General features: G+C 40.5%; 1 protein-coding gene across 1 annotated transcript in view; it reads left to right on the top strand.

Annotated features, from left to right (window-relative positions):
• Positions 1-15,166, top strand: part of LOC110525462 (tumor protein p53-inducible protein 11) — a 118,874-nt gene extending 103,708 nt beyond the window's left edge. The window contains exons 5-6 of the mRNA XM_021605592.3: positions 10,049-10,150; positions 10,546-15,166. Coding sequence (XP_021461267.3) covers positions 10,049-10,150; positions 10,546-10,682 — 239 coding nt within the window. The 3' untranslated portion in view covers positions 10,683-15,166. The remainder of the gene's footprint in view (positions 1-10,048; positions 10,151-10,545) is intronic.
• The last annotated feature ends 1,677 nt before the right edge of the window (positions 15,167-16,843 follow it).

Raw genomic sequence — 16,843 nt, 5'->3', positions numbered from 1 at the left:
TACAGGGAATTTGTACTGGGATTAAATGTCAGGAATTGTGAAAAACTGAGTTTAAATGTATTTGGCTAAGGTGTATGTAAACTTCCGACTTCAACTGTATACACTGTATTCAAAAGTTTGGGGTCACTTAGAAATGTCCTTGTTTTTGAAAGAAAAGCTATTTTTTTGTCCATTAAAATAACATCAAATGAATCAGAAAATCAGTGTAGACATTGTTAATGTTGTAAATGAAGACATATCCCTGTAGCTGGAAACGGTTGAGTTTTTATGGATTATCTATACATAGGCATGCTGATGCTCCAGATACTAAACAAGGCAAATATTTCTGACCAATTTTATTTTATTTTAATGGACAAAAAAAGTGCTTTTCTTTCAAAAACAGGGACATTTCTAAGTGACCCCAAACATTTGAACGGTAGTGTATATACAGTACCAGTCAAAAATTTGGACACATCTACTCATTTCAGGGTTTTTCTTTATTTTTACTATTTTCTACATTGTAGAATAATAGTTTAGACAAAACTGTGAAATAACACATTTGAAATCATGTAGTAACCAAAAAAGTGTTAAATCAATCAGATTCTTCAAAGTATCCACCTTTTGCCCTGATGACAGCTTTGCACACTGCCAAGCCCAAAATGCACTTTAGTGATGAATAGTCACTTACTTATGTTTTAAAATACATTTTACTAAGCCAAACAGGTTCTGATTCGTTCAGTGGTGTCTTTATCTAACATTTCATTAACAGTCAAATATGCACCTACAGTGCCCTCCACTAATATTGGCACCCTTGGTAAATATGAGCAAAACAGGCTGTAAAAAAAGAAGGTATTTATTGTTTATACTCTTGGTCTTTCTGTAACGATTGTCCTCCTCCTCTTCTGACGAGGAGTAAGAGATGTCGGACCAATGTGCAGCGTGGTAAGTCCATTTTAATATATAAAACTGAACACTACAAAAATACAAAATAACAACGTGAATGAACAAATGAAAATCGAAACAGTCCCGAATGGTACAAACACAGAAAACAATCACCCACAACTCAAAAGTGAAACCAGGCTACCTAAGTATGGTTCTCAATCAGGGACAACGATTGACATCTGCCTGTGATTGAGAACCATACCAGGCCAAACACAGAAATCCCAAAACATAGAAAAAGGAGCATAGACAACCCACCCAACTCACGCCCTGACCATACTAAAACAAAACATAACAAAAGAACTAAGGTCAGAACGTGACACTTTCATTCAAAATATTTACAAAAATCTCAAGAAAAAAATTATTCTTAACATAAAACAAATATTTTTCTCATATATATGTGCCACAATTATTGGCACCCCTTCATTCAATACTCACTGATTCCAAGATGGCGTAGCAGTCTTTGTATTTGTCCTATCGTGTACCTTGTTTTTATCTTTTAATATTTTTTTCTTCGCATATCTTTTGAAAATATTTTCCTAAACCTCAACTTCTAAATAAGCTCCTGCAACCCGCCTCACCCAATGTGGCGTGGATCTGTTTTTTTCTGAAGTATTTCTATTTACTTCGGATCTGGAATCTGGAATCCCTCAACTGAAGCTAATCAGCTAACTAGCTACCAGCTATCAGTCAGCAAACCACTGCTAGCGGTCATCAGCTAACCTTTAGCTCGGAAAGCTCTCGCCAGTTCGTACAATGTGTCTCAAACCAGAGCATAACGGACCTATTTTTCTCTCCTTATCCCCGGATTCCTACCGCAAACTCTGAACCTTTTCATCTGGATTTTCGCAACTAGCTAACCGCAATCCCGGGTGACTACTCCTGGCTAGCGTTTCCATCCCGGATCAAGCACCAATTAGCCTGAAGCTAGCCTGGCTAGGGCTCCTGGGCTATCACCGAAGCCCACTCCTGGGCTACAATATCCGGACCCTTTCTACTGCCGGTACGGGGCACGGAACCCCGCCGGCACGGAACCCCGCCGATTCTCTATAATACCGACATAATCTGCCGAGGATTCCAACAGGCCCCTCAGGCATGATGTCCGCTGAAGGCCCAATCAATAAATTCACTAGACCCTAATCTATGGATTTCACATGACTTAGAATACAGATATACCTTAATATAAAAGGTAGGAACGTCGATCAGAAAACCAGCCAGTTGCTGGTGTGACCACCATTTGCCTCATGCAGCGTGACACATCTCCTTTGCATAGAGTTGATCAGGTTATTGATTGTGGCCTGTGGCATGTTGTCCCGTCACTTCCTGTTGAACGCGGAACGAGCTCGGTTTGTTCTTTTAAAAATATTGAAAAGTTTCTTAGTAGCTACTGTAGCTATCTTTTTGAGTGTGGATCCCGCGATGCGGTTGGCATCAGTTGCTGGGACTGCTACTACCTGTCCAGGGATCCTGCCGACCAGCTCTGAGGAGCTGTTTGGTGTAGCAGCTTGCCTAGCTGCTAGCTAGCTGCCTATCAAGCTAGCAGAGTTTTCTTGATGGCTTGAAAGCAGCCCGCGATGCAGTTTGCCCTTGTGGCTAGGACCGCGGATTGATCCGAGGAATACCCGGAAGCTGTGTGCCAGAAGAGGAAAGAACTTAACCCAGCCAGGAAAGCTGCCAGAATGCATGGGGACATACTTATCGCTATGAAAGGCTCATTGTCCACCCTCCCTTCGAAAAGCCTGGTTGGGATGAGAGAGCCAAGCCTATGGGTTCATAGCTTCAACCCCACAGAACACACACACACTTACACACACCAATTAATTAATGCTAAATGTATACTCTTTCCTTTTGCTTTATTTGCTCTTTTCCAATGGGTCACCCGTTTAAGGAAACTAAGCGCATGTCGCTTCAAACAAGAGCCATTTGAATGTAATGTTTTTTTGGCAGAAATGCCTTTTGGAAAAAGTGAACTTTCACGTGTCTTAATAAAAACTTGTATGACATCTGTAAATACGAATACAATTGTTAAATTACTAGCCTAGTTGGTTTAGCCACAGAAAAAGCAGCAACCTTCCTGCTATCCATGATTGGCTGAGATAATGAGTGGGCTGGAAATGCCGAGAGATGAGTTCGGATTGGTCTGCCATATAGCATGCTTCTGTATATTTGAGCTGGTAAGTTTGTGTAGGTAATCCTGTCTAACGCAGCTTTAAAAAATATATATTTCTTAGTAGAACGGCATAAGTGTTGCTCTCTATTCACAGCTTTGAAATCATTGGAATTAGAGTATGATAGCTAAGGAGATGGAGAAAACGCCTGTCTCCTGAGATTACATCTTCAAACTAAGGGCAACCATGGCATCTATGACAGGGAGAAGCATCCAACTATGATGTAAACGGGTAAGATTGTCTAGCTAGCTAAATTTTCAGATGTTACACATTTCTAATTTTGGCATTGTCTTTTCATTTCAAGTTAAAGTGTACTGTTAGCTAGCTAGCTAACATTAGCTGGCTGCCTCGCTAGCTAACATTACATGTATGATCTTATTATTCGTATTTCAGAGCCATTTGCTTGGCTAGTTATAGCCTAATGTTCAAGCTCTCAAACCAGGAGTTATTGAAGAAACTAAGAGAGGTTCCTGCTAGGTGCAGTGTCTCTAACTGTGTAAGTGTCCATTTTAATAGAATGTCACTGTGACAACTGTTAGCCAGTTAGCTCCACCAAACAGATTGGTGGAGCTAAAGCTTAAGAGGCTGTGAACGATGTTGAATGGGTGTAGACAAAGAAGAGCTCTCCAGTAGGTACCAAATCATTCAAAGGCCATTTTCTCAAAAGTGAGGTTACAAGATCATCAACTTTCAAAGCAGAAATACTTTCCCATTGTTCCGCAAATACAGTGTATGATATACCATTTTGTAGCCCCGTGTCTCTGCTTTTATCTAATGTAAAAAAACAGTTTCAAATTTTGCTATATGAGACCAAATCAAGGCGGTTGGTCACATATTATATCTATCTCTGATAAGCTACCCAGGAAAGGGATGAAAATAGCCCATATTAATATAAGTAGCCCAAGGTTCATGAAATCAATAACTTGCTAACATCAGATAATGTTCATATATTAGCCTGAGACTCACTTAGATAATTGATTTGATGATACAGTGGTCGCAATAATGATATTACATCTATAGAAAAGACAGGAATGCTTATGGGGGAGGTGTTGCTGTATATATTCAGAGCCATATCCCTGTAATGCATAGAGAATATCTTATATCAAGTGTTACTGAAGTGGTGTGGTTGCAGGTTCACTTGGCACATCTAAAGCCTTTTCTTTTGCTATAGGCCGCCAAGTGCTATTGACTGGTTTTCATCAAGCTGTCCCCTCAAGAGGAAGCGTTTCACTGTAACCAGTGCCTGTAATCTGGTTCAGGTTATAAATCAATATACCAGGTGTTTATAAATATTACAGGAACAAGATCATCCACATTTATTGATCACATTTTTAATTATACTATAGAACTTTGCTCTAAAGCTGTATCCGTACCCATTGGATGCAGTGATCACAATATAATGCCTACATCCAGGAAAGCCAAAGCTCTGAAAGCTGGGCCTCAAATAGTGTATAAGAGATCATCAACAGATTTGGCATCTTATGTGGATGATGTTAAAAATATGTATTGGTCTGATGTGGTTAATAAAGAGCATCCAGATGCTGCACTTGATTAATTTATGAAATTGTTTCTTCCAATTACTGATAAACATGCGCCTGTTAAGAAACTGACTGTTAGAATTGTTAAGGCTCCATTGATTGATGAGGAATTGAAAAAACTGTATTGCTGAAAGAGACAGGGCAAAATTAGTGGCTAATATGTCTACCTGCACGTCTGACTTACTGCAAATTCCCGAAATTGTGACTAAACTCAACAAAGAGAAGAAGAAGCGGTATTATGAAGCCAAGGTTAATGATATAAAGTATGATGGCATGAAATTATGGGCAGAAAGAGGAATTCAACTCCATCTTTCATTGAATCATTTGATGTTTCCAATTATTTCAATTATTATTTCATTGGCAAAGTAGGCAAACGTAGGCAGGAAATGCCAACAGCAAACAGTGAGCCATCGTAATCAAGCAAAAGCAAAAGAAGTTAGAATTTTGTAAAGTTAGTGTGGGAGAGGTGGAATAATTATTGTTATCGATCAATAATGACAAACCTCCTGGCATTGACAACACAGATGTCATATCTTTAATCTGAGCCTAGAGGAATGTCTTTGTCCTCAGGCCTGGAGGGAAGCCAGGGTCATTCCGCTACCCACGAGTGGCAAAGCGTCCTTTACTGGTTCTAACAGCAGACCTATATGCTTACTGCCAGCTCTTAGCAAACGGATGGATTTTTTTTTTTTACCAAATACAATGATATTTCTTTGTAAACAAATGAACAACAGACTTTCAGCAAGCTTATAGATAAGGGCACTCAACATTACTGCACTGACACAAATGTCTGAAGATTGGTTGAAGGAAATTGATAATAAGAAGATTGTGGGAGCTATGCTGTTAGATTTTTTTCAGCCTAGCTTGGAATCCCCCTTTCCTTCCTTCCTTCTTCGTTGCCATCGGTTATCTTGGTCAGCAGAAACAGGTAATCCCACTGTGCGGGGTACAAAGGAGTGAATGTAGTATTCCAGACCTGGGAAGCTGAGAGATTCTTCTGTATACAGTATACACAGCCATGCAATATCCATAGACAAACATTGGCAGTAGAATGGCCTTACTGATGACCTCAGTGATTTTCAAAGAGCCACCGTCATAGGATGCCACCTTTCCAACAAGTCAGTTTGTCAAATTTCTGCCCAGCTAGAGCTGCCTCAGTCAACTCTAAGTTCTGTTATTGTGAAGTGGAAATATCTAGGAGCAACAACAGCTCAGCCGCGAAGTTGTGGGTCAACCAAGCTCACAGAACGGGACCACTGAGTACAGAAGTTTGTAAATCGTCTGTCCTCGGTTGCAACACTTACTACCTCTGGAAGAAACCGCAGCACAAGAACTGTTAGTCGGGAGCTCTCAGCCTCCCAGATCTGGAATACTAGAGAATTCTGTGCTTCCAACTTTGTGGCAACAGTTTGGGGAAGGCCCTTTGCTGTTTCAGCATGACAATGCCCCCGTGTGCAAGTTGAGGTCCATACAGAAATTGTTTGTCGAAATTGGTGTGGAAGAACCTTACTTGCCTGAACAGAGCCCTGACCTCAACCCCATTGAACACCTTTGGGATGAATTGGAACGCCGACTGTCAGCCAGGCCTAATCGCCCAACATCAGTGCCCGACCTCACTAATGCTCTTGTGGCTGAATGGAAGCAAGTCCCCGCAGCAATCTTCCAACATCTATTGGAAAGCCTTCCCAGAATGGTGGAGGTTGTTATAGCAGCGGGGGCGGCAACTCCATATTAATTCCCGTGATTTGTTAATGCCCGTGATGTTCGACGAGCAGGTGTCCACATACTTTTGGTTATGTAGTGTGTGTAGCTTCCGATTCATGATCCAGAAGTGTTTGTCGTTCATAGGAAGTTATTAATATTATTTCACAAACATTCTGAGTAAACAAAGTCATTAATGCAAAAATAGCTATAAAAAAAGCAAAGTCGAGCAGGAACCGACAAGACGCTCGCCCTCCTCAGAACCGCCATGTTGGAGATAAGGTCATAAATAGTGCATAAACGCCTCGTCCCGCTGCGGCGTCCATTATTTCCAAGGTAATGTATCCAAGGTAACGGAGGCGTTTATCCGGCTTATACCACAGAAAACAATATGAAAGTACACATTTACTTGTAGAAATCAACATTTTTATTTATATAAACTAATTCATATACTTTTTCATCTTTTGGTTGCTAGAGATGCAACCCAGTCATTAATTTGATTAGTCTTTATGTTCCGTTCTTATCCCTCGCTTGCTAGCTAGCCAGCTAGCTATGGCTAACACAGTCACTACCTCTGCAGTCAGAATAACAGCAAAGTAGCGGTTTTCTATTGACATTTATTAGGATACATCCATAACAATGAGCTGATAATGCCATATTTTGTCTGGCATAGCTACAAAAGTTTGCCTTCTCGTCAGAACACTCGACACTGTTCATTACAAGGGATCACATTGCATATCAAACACTAGGCTAGAAGCTACCTAAATAGTTTGTTGCTAACAAAACTGCCAATATGACAAGCAAATAAAAAAAATATCAGTTGCTGAAAACAGCAAATCAAACTAGAAACGTGGGAGTATTTAACAGCATAGTGCCACTTGCGTCATGATTGCAACAGTAGGGACCAGAGAAATTGATGTTCTTCATTCCCCTCTTTAGGTCATCTAATGCTTCAAAACAATATGTCTCTGAAAAAAAAGAATAACTATGCTAGCAAGCTAGCTACGTTTTTTCCTCGTTGGACCTGCATTTACAATGTACCCAATTTCGGTTGTTGTTTTTTTTGGTTGTTGGTTTAGCTTTCTGTAACTTCAGCAAGTGCAGTCTGCATGTGTCGGTGCTTATTGCGTCATGATTGCAAGGGGTCCCGATATCTTTTCCAACTGTCCTGATAGAAAATATATAACTGTCCCGTTATCTCAATTTTTGTGAATTTCAGTGGCATTGTGGCTTGAAGAGGATAAGGTGATGAGCAGATGGAAAAAGGGATGGTGAGGGCATGAAGAGGGAGAGATTGAGGAGGATAGGGTGATTTGTAAATCACCAGGGAGTGGGGGGAGGAGAAGAAGGAGAAAAAATTAAGAGCGAGAGAAAAGGAAGAGGGAAATGGAGAAGAACGGAATAGATTAACCTTTCTGATCTCCCCATCCCGGATCCGGGTTCGTGAATACAGACTCAAGCTCATTACCATAACGCAACGTTAACTATTCATGAAAATCGCAAATGAAATGATATAAATATGCTAGCTCTCAAGCTTAGCCTTTTGTTAACAACACTGTCATCTCAGATTTTCAAAATATGCTTCTCAACCATTGCAAAACAAGCATTTGTGTAACAGTATTGATGGCTAACGTAGCATTTAGCATTAGCATTCAGCTGGCAACATTTACACAAAAAAACAGAAAAGCATTCAAAAAAATCATTTACCTTTGAAGAACTTCAGATGTTTTCAATGAGGAGACTCTCAGATAGCAAATGTTCAGTTTTTCCTGAAAGATTATTTGTTTAGGACAAATCGCTCCGTTTTCTGCGTCACGTTTAGCTATGAAAAAACCCCTGTATCCAGGATTGTGTAAATCTATCAGCAAGCTCATTAGCATAACACAACGTTAACTATTTATGAAAATCGCAAATGAAATGAAATAAATATGCCATCTCTCAAGCTTAGCCTTTTGTAAACAACACTGTCATCTCAGATTTTCAAAATATGCTTCTCAACCATAGGAAAACAATAATTTGTGTAAAAGTAGCTAGCTAGAGTTAGCATTTCGCGTTAGCATTTAGCGTTAGCATTAGCGTTAGCATCCAGCACGCAACATTAACAAAAACATAAAAGCCTTCAAATAAAATCATTTACCTTTGAAGAACTTCTGATGTTTTCAATGAGGATACTCTCAGTTAGATAGCAGATGCTCAGTTTTTCCAAAAAGATTCCTTGTGTATTAGAAATAGCTCCGTTTTATACATCACATTTGGCTACCAAAAAAAATCCATAAATTCAGTCCTCAAAACGCACACTTTTTTCCAAATTAACTCCATAATATCGACTGAAAACATGGCAAACGTTGTTAAGAATCAATCCTCAAGGTGTTTTTCACATATCTCTTCGATGATATATCGTTCGTGGAAGTGTGCTTTCTCTCCTGAATCCCAGGAGAAAATGCCCGCACCTGAAGATTACGCACAAATTTAGACAAAGGACACCGGGCGGACCTCTGTTAAAATGTAGTCTCTTATGGCCAATCTTCCAATGATATGCCTACAAATACGTCACAATGCTGCTAAGACCTTGGGCGAACGACAGAAAGTGTAGGCTCATTCGTTGCGCAATCACAGCCATATAAGGAGAGAATGGAAAACAGAGCTTCAGAAATTCTGCTAATTCCTGGGTGATGCATCATCTTGGTTTCGCCTGTAGAATGAGTTCTGGGGCACTTACAGACAAAATCTTTGCAGATTCTGAAACACCAGAGTGTTTTCTTTCCAAAACTGTCAAGAATATGCATAGTCGAGCATCTTTTCGTGACAAAATATCGCGCTTAAAACGGGAACGTTTTTTATCCAAAAATGAAATAGCGCCCCTAGAGCTCTAACTGGTTAAGCAGGAGGTTAGGGTGATTTTACACACCACAGAAGAGAGAGAGGGAAAGAGTGAAAGGAGGGGAGGAGAGGGAGATGGAACAGATGGATCATGGCATGCAGGAAGGATATACATACATACTAGCTCCATCACTCCACGGTCACACCATCCTCATCCCTCCATCCCTCCCACAGTCACCCCTCAGCTCAGCACCCCACCTTCTCCCACTTTCCCCCTTCCCATGTGGATGTGTGGGTGGATGAAAGGGCTGGGATATACTGCTAGCTTCCTCATCACAACCACCCTCCTCCTCGCCATCGCTCATCTCAATGTCCACCTCCACTCACCCTCCCTCGTCCTAGCATGTGTGTGGGCAGACGAGAGTAATTAGAGATGGAAAATCAACCTGGAAATATGTCCAAGACTTTGTCTGTACACATCCTTATTTGTCTGTACTTGCATGCTTGATTCTGAGCCAGTAGGCCTAATAATAACATTGGCATAAGTTTTACTGCGTTTCAGGAAGACCTCATTATCTACATTTTGGGTGATCTTTAAAAAAAAAATTGAGCCCAAAATTAGGTATTTATTATACTGTAGATAGCTTGCCAAGGGTTTTTGGAGTGTGCAATTTTCTCATTCACTGAACACTGCAGCTTATACAGCTGTATTTAGATTTTGAATAGGAATGCCTACATACCATTGGCCCCTCTCCCATGGCCTCTCTAACCCCTAACCTCTGACTTGTGATTCATGGCATTTCCTCCCTCAGGTCTATCCCTCATCTTGTGGAATGGGGTGTACACATGAGATCATCATTCAATATGTTAACTCTAACCCTGAGCTCTAACTGACCCCTTCAGGTCTGTCCCTCATCATGTGGAATGGTGTCTATACACAAGAGAAGATCATCATCCAGTGGACTCTGCTCAGTGAAGCATGCTACTTTGCCATCCAGTTTTTAGGTGAGTGCTTAAGATTATAAAACCTTTCCTATTTCTACCAATTCATATATTTGACTTTATGGCCGAATACTCTTTCCAATGCTGATAAAAAATAGTTTGATAGATGAAAACAATGCATGAAAACCTATCTAGACTTTTTGTTGATATCAAGGACCTTGCTCCTGCTGTGCAATGCACTATCTTCAGACTGTGTATGAGTTAACACTGTCCTCTAGTGGTCGAGACACAGTAGCACAGTTTGGAGTCTCATTGAGCTGCACATGTTGAAGAGTCTCTCTTCAGTTTCATTAAATGTGAAAGGGGTATTTCCTGCTGACTGAGTGTCATACATTATCAATCAATCAATATGTTTTTTATTCTTAGTTATTACTGTTGTCTCAATTCTGTAATTTCAGTGACGTCAGTCACTCTAGTGGAGATGGGCTCGTTGCCCAACGCTGCAATCTTCCTCCTCCTCAGCCGAGTAATCTTCCTCCTGGTCACTCTGCTCTACTACTACTACCTGGGCAGAGGACGACCCAAGAAGATCTGATGGCGAGGGGAACTTTGCTTCCAGATGTGGGCTCAGAGGGAGGTGGGGTGTATTGAGGGAGGCAGGTAGCCTTGTGTTTAGAGCATTGGGTCAGTAAATGTTGCTAGATCGAATCCCCGAGCTGACAAGGTAAAAATCTGTCGTTCTGCCCCTGAACAAGGCAGTTAACCCACTGTTCCTAGGCCATCATTATAAATAAGAAATTGTTCTTAACTGACTTGCCTTTAAAATTAAGGTTACATTTTTAAAAATGTAATGAGTTAAAAGTGTAGAAATGTAATGTGCAGTGGTGGAAAAAGTACCACATTTACATACTTGAGTAAAAGTAAAGACACAATAGAAAATGCCTCAAGTGAAAGTCACACAGTAAAATAATACTTGAGTAAGGCTAAAAGTAGCTGGTTTTAAATGTACTTAAGTACAGTGGTGGAACAAGTACTCAATTGAGTAAAAGTAAATTCTAAATATCAAATTACTTATAATAAGCAAACCAGATGGCACAATGTTCTTGTTTTTTTTTGTAATTTACGAAAGGACGGGCAGACTCCAACACTCAGGTCGTGTCTACACTTGACACTTACATGCGACTTGTGCTATCAGAATAAGAAGATCGCATGGAAAAGACTGGTCTGATTGTGTTCATTCTGGCTGAATGCGTTGCGTGTGGATTTCTCCTCAGTCTGGACACAATCAGGCTACTGAAGGCGCATATAGTGGGTGACGTGATCAGCACTCCTCACACAAGTCTCCAGAAAACGTGTGTTTTGGGACAGAGACACCGTTTCATTATAACGTTGGAGGAAATACGTTCCTAGCGGGTGAGGATAGTGTTTGCTGGCCTCATAAATGCTAGCCAGCTAGCTAATATTTAGAAAAACTGTTTTTTCTTGGCTAGAGTTATGCTAACCCATTTGCAATCCCTTTAGAGTAGCTTGCTGGCTAGTTACAGAGGTTAGCTACCGTAGTTAGCTATTGCCATCAGTTGTGGTGTTATTGTCGTATTTGGCCTATTCCACCGTTTGTAGAATGCATACTGGCATGTGCATGTAGTGCGGGGAAAGGGAATCCTGAGACACTGTGGACACAGTCGACACATATACATTGCATTCGGAAAGTATTCAGACACCTTGACTTTTTTCAAATTTTGTTACGTTACAGCCTTATTCTAAAATGGATTAAAAAAAATAATAATCCTAATCAATCTACATACAAAACCCCAAACACATTTTAGAAATATTTGCATATGCATTGATTTTTTTTTCATATTACATTTAGATAAGTATTCAGACCCTTTAGTACTTTGTTGAAACACCTTTGGCAGCAATTATAGCCTTGAGTCTTCTTGGGTATGACGCTACAAGCTTGGCAAACCTGTATTTTGGGAGTTTCTCCCATTATTCTCTGCAGATCCTCTCAAGCTTTGTCAGGTTGGATGGGGAGCGTCGCTGCACAGCTATTTTCAGGTCATTCCAGAGATATTTGATCAAGTTCTAGTCTGGGCTCTGGCTGAGCCACTCAAGGACATTCAGAGACTTGTCCCGAAGCCACTCCTGCATTGTCTTGGCTATGTGCTTAGGGTTGTTGTCCTGTTAGGTGAGCCTTCGACCCCAGTCTGAGGACCTGAGCACTCTGGAGCAGGTATTCATCAAGGATCTCTCTATACTTTGCTCCGTTCATCTTTCTCTTGATCCTGACTTGTCTCCCAGTCCCTGCCGCTGAAAAACATCCCCACAGCATGATGCTGCCACCATGCTTCACCGTAGGGATGGTGCAAGGTTTCATCCAGATGTGACGCTTGGTATTCAGGCCAAGGAGTTCAGTCTTGGTTTCATCAGACCAGATAATCTTGTTTCTCATGTTCTGAGAGAGTCTTTAGGTGCCTTTTGGCAAACTCCAAACAGGCTGGCATGTGCCTTTTACTGGGTAGTGGCTTCCATCTAGCCACTACCATAAACGCCTGATTGGTGGAGTGCTGCAGGGATGGTTGTCCTTCCGGAAGGTTCTCCCATCTCTACAGAGGAACTCTAGACCTCTGTCAGAGTCACCATCACCTCCCTGACCAAGGCCCTTCTCCCCCAATTGCTCAGTTTGGCTGGGCGGCCAACTCTAGGGAGAGTCTTGGTGGTTCCAAACTTATTCCATTTAAGAATGATGGAAGCCACTGTGTTCTTGGGGACCTTTAACTCTGCAGAACTTTTTTAGTACCCTTCCCCAGATCTGTGCCTCAACACAATCCTGTCTCGGAGCTCTACAGACAATTCCTTCTACGTAATGGCTTGGTTTTTGCTCTGGCATGCACTGTCAACTGTGTGACCTCATATAGACAGGTGTGTGCCTTTCCAAATCCTGTCCAATCAATATAATTTACCACAGGTGGACTCCAATCAAGTTGTAGAAACATCTTAAGGATGATCAATGGAAACAGGATGTACCTGAGCTCAATTTAGAGGCTCATAGCAAAGTGTCTGAATACTTATTTAAATAAGAATTTTGTAAAAACTTGTTCTTGCTTTGTCATTATGGGTTATTGTGTGTAGATTGATGAGGGGAAAAAAATGTAATCCCTTTTATAATAAGGCTGTAACGTAACAAAATCTGGAAAAGGGGGAGGGGTCTGAATACTTTCCGAATACACTGTAAGTGTAGACACGTGACGCGTTCGGAATTCCATGATCAGAATCATAAAGCTGCATGAAGTTGTCAAGTCTAGACACGGCCTCAGACATCATTTACAAACACAGTGAGTCCGTCAGCAGATCAGAGGCAGTATGGATGACAACGTGTTATATTGATAGGTGTGTGAATTGGAACACATTGCTGTCCTGCCTGAGCTTTTGAAATTTGGGTAAAATGTAAAACAAATTCAGGAATGTAGTGGAGTAAAAGTTGTAAAAATATAAATAGATACCCTCAAAAATTACTTAAGTAGTACTGTAAAGTATTTTTACACCACTGGTAATGTGTACGGCTGACATGCTTTACGTAAGTCATGACAGACACTAATGCCTGGTCTACACAATATATTTCTATCTGAAAGTACTGTGACGTTATGTCCTCCTGAACAGGGATGTGGCAGGGGCTTGATGCGTGTATGGGTTATTATATGCATCCAGCCCCTTGCTATACTAGACCCCAGATTTGATTATTACCACAGCAGTCAACACATGGTGGTCTGGTGGTGTCATAATCTGTTCTGTATATGGAAATGAGAAAGGGTCTGATTGTGAAAATGTCATGCTCCCCCAAATAATGTACACTACTTGTGTGTGGAACAAGATTCAGAGTAAAAAAGGTTGTCGTTGTAAAGAAGGGGGCAGAAATTTGCAGTAAGGTTGTTCTGGTACTGTACCTCCCAGCCTACCAGTCATGTGACTTAGTGGGTGTGTCACAAATAATACCCTATGTCCTATATAGTGTACTACTTTTGACAAGAGAGCTATAGGCCCTCATCAAAAGTAATGCACTATAGGAAATAGGGTGCCACTTGTAATAGGCCTGAGATGTACAGAGTAAATTGAAACATTAGGCTGTGTTTTTATGTCCAGTAATTTTGCTTTGTTTTTAAATTGCAGTATTGAGCGTGCTCTGATCTGTGGGTAGAGTTACATTTTGAACATGCTGTGACTTCAAGGACCAAGAGGTTTTTTTACTTGTGTTTACATTTGTTTTTCTCCATTTTTATGGTGTTGGTGAAGTTTTTACTTCTCCTGTGCATGAAGTGAATTCTGTATACATTTTCTCTCTCTCTCTTATCACTTTCTATCAGTCCTCCAAATTAAACACAGAATGTCACGACACTCTGTTTTAAGGGTGTGGAGTGTAATAGCATTATAGCCATAGAAATACAGGCACTAGAATGGACATTCCCTTTCAAGTCAGTTATTCTATTTCAATGATCAGTCCTGCTGCCTTGTATCTAAACTTAGAGTTGATATGAAATGCTGACTCCCAAAAGTTGAGGCAAATTCCAGCTGACAGACTGGTGACATAAAGTGTGGATCAGTGTCTGTATTATTGTCTGTTCTCAATGCTTCCTGGATCAGAACATTGAGGGAGGTCAGAGGTCAGCTTTTCATTCTGTCCAATGGGCATAGAGGTCACATATGATAGAGAGAACTCATCTGCTAACATGTTATTGAGAGTGAGCTTACAATATGGAGCACCTAGGGAATCAAACACTTTTTTCTGGGATAAAAACCTTTTTAATTCAATTATCTGTCAAGATTTTTGACCAAAACGAATCCACTAATGACAAGATGTTTATAGGCCTACTGTACACAAAAATACATAGTGCCGCTTCATAGCAGCTTGGACAGTGTACATTCTCACAGCCATTGGTTACTGATGATCATATCTCCTGTTGGTAACAATACAACTTTATTGGTCCAACTGTTACCTAACCAAACCATGCACAGTTTTTATGGAATGTCCATACCATCATGGTTAAAGGCAGAGTACTAATAAAGGCAGAGCTTGATCTTGAACGGTATACTTTTTTTTTAAACTGTGCGCTTAATGTGACCAGCAGAGTATGTCTGTGTTATGTCAGGAACTTCTGTATCTGTAATGTAGCACACTTTAATAGATAGCTATATTAGCTATCTATTAAAGCTAGCTAATATCTGTCATTAGTCTTGCCTTAAAACTATTAAAAGTACAACCTACACACAATTCACTTGATACTTGTAAATAAAGTAGCCAAATACTGTATTGCTGCCATGTGGTGTAGTTCCTTTGAACAGAAGAGGGAACGTATAGATTCTATAGATCATTAGTTGAATGTTTTCCAAAGGTGAATTAAAGGCCCACTCTCTGATTTAAGGAGTGATCCTGGAATGGTTTTTAACTAAGCAGTGACTGGAGTCTAAGCCCTATTTAATTGTTTTTCATTTAAGTGATATGTGTCTTGTTTTGATGATATGTTAGTTGACAATTGCATGCAATATAGTCCCTTGTGTACAGGAATGTAGCATGTGTCTTTTGTAGCACACTACTGTAATAAATGCTAGTAAGTAAGTACACAGAGGTGTGATCAAGCAATAATAAATGGTGAAAAAATGGATGTGTTAACCATGAACAGAATGTTAGTATTATAGTTTTGACAAAAGAGGCGAAAAGTATATTTATATGTTTGTGCATGAGGGAGTTTCCTCACAACATAAACACATTGGTTGTGTCTGAAAACATTACTAGCTTGCTACATCTTTCCTCAATTCCTTTCAAAGTTCATTTTGACAAGGATGTCCGAGGTAGGGGCCTTGGATACTCTCCTCCAATGAGCTTTGAGAGGAGGCAAGGATGTTTTAGACACAGCCCATGTTGTCAACCGAACACCACTTGACTCTATTCTCCTACATCTCAGATCTGCATGGCTGTACGTCCTAACTAGATCTTTACATGCTCAGATTGTCTGTCTCGTTGTACTGTACGGTAAATGGAGTTGGATAGAGAACACAGATGTCTAACAGTGAGAGAGGCTAACGATGCCCATAATGATGTTAGCTAATTACCATGTTGAGTCCTGTCTGAGAAGGGTCTAGTCCTGGTCCTAGTGCAGTGGCTTTCAACCGGTGTGCTGCGGCACACTCTTGTGCCTTGAGGAGCTCTCAGGTGTGTGGCTTAACGTGTGTATATGTGTGTATATATATATATACAGTGCCTTGCGAAATTATTCGGCCCCCTTGAACTTTGCAACCTTTTGCCACATTTCAGGCTTCAAACATAAAGATATAAAACTGTATTTTTTTGTGAAGAATCAACAACAAGTGGGACACAATCATGAAGTGGAACGACATTTATTGGATATTTCAAACCTTTTTAACAAATCAAAAACTGAAAAATTGGCCGTGCAAAATTATTCAGCCCCCTTAAGTTAATACTTTGTAGCGCCACCTTTTGCTGCGATTACAGCTGAAAGTCGCTTGGGGTATGTCTCTATCAGTTTTGCACATCGAGAGACTGAATTTTTTTCCCATTCCTCCTTGCAAAACAGCTCGAGCTCAGTGAGGTTGGATGGAGAGCATTTGTGAACAGCAGTTTTCAGTTCTTTCCACAGATTCTCGATTGGATTCAGGTCTGGACTTTGACTTGGCCATTCTAACACCTGGATATGTTTATTTTTGAACCATTCCATTGTAGATTTTGCTTTATGTTTTGGATCA

The sequence above is a fragment of the Oncorhynchus mykiss genome, chromosome 1, assembly GCF_057628025.1.
Source record: "Oncorhynchus mykiss isolate SJ-2025 chromosome 1, ASM5762802v1, whole genome shotgun sequence".
In the NCBI taxonomy this organism is placed as follows: domain Eukaryota; kingdom Metazoa; phylum Chordata; class Actinopteri; order Salmoniformes; family Salmonidae; genus Oncorhynchus; species Oncorhynchus mykiss.
This window is presented reverse-complemented; position numbering and strand designations above follow the sequence as displayed.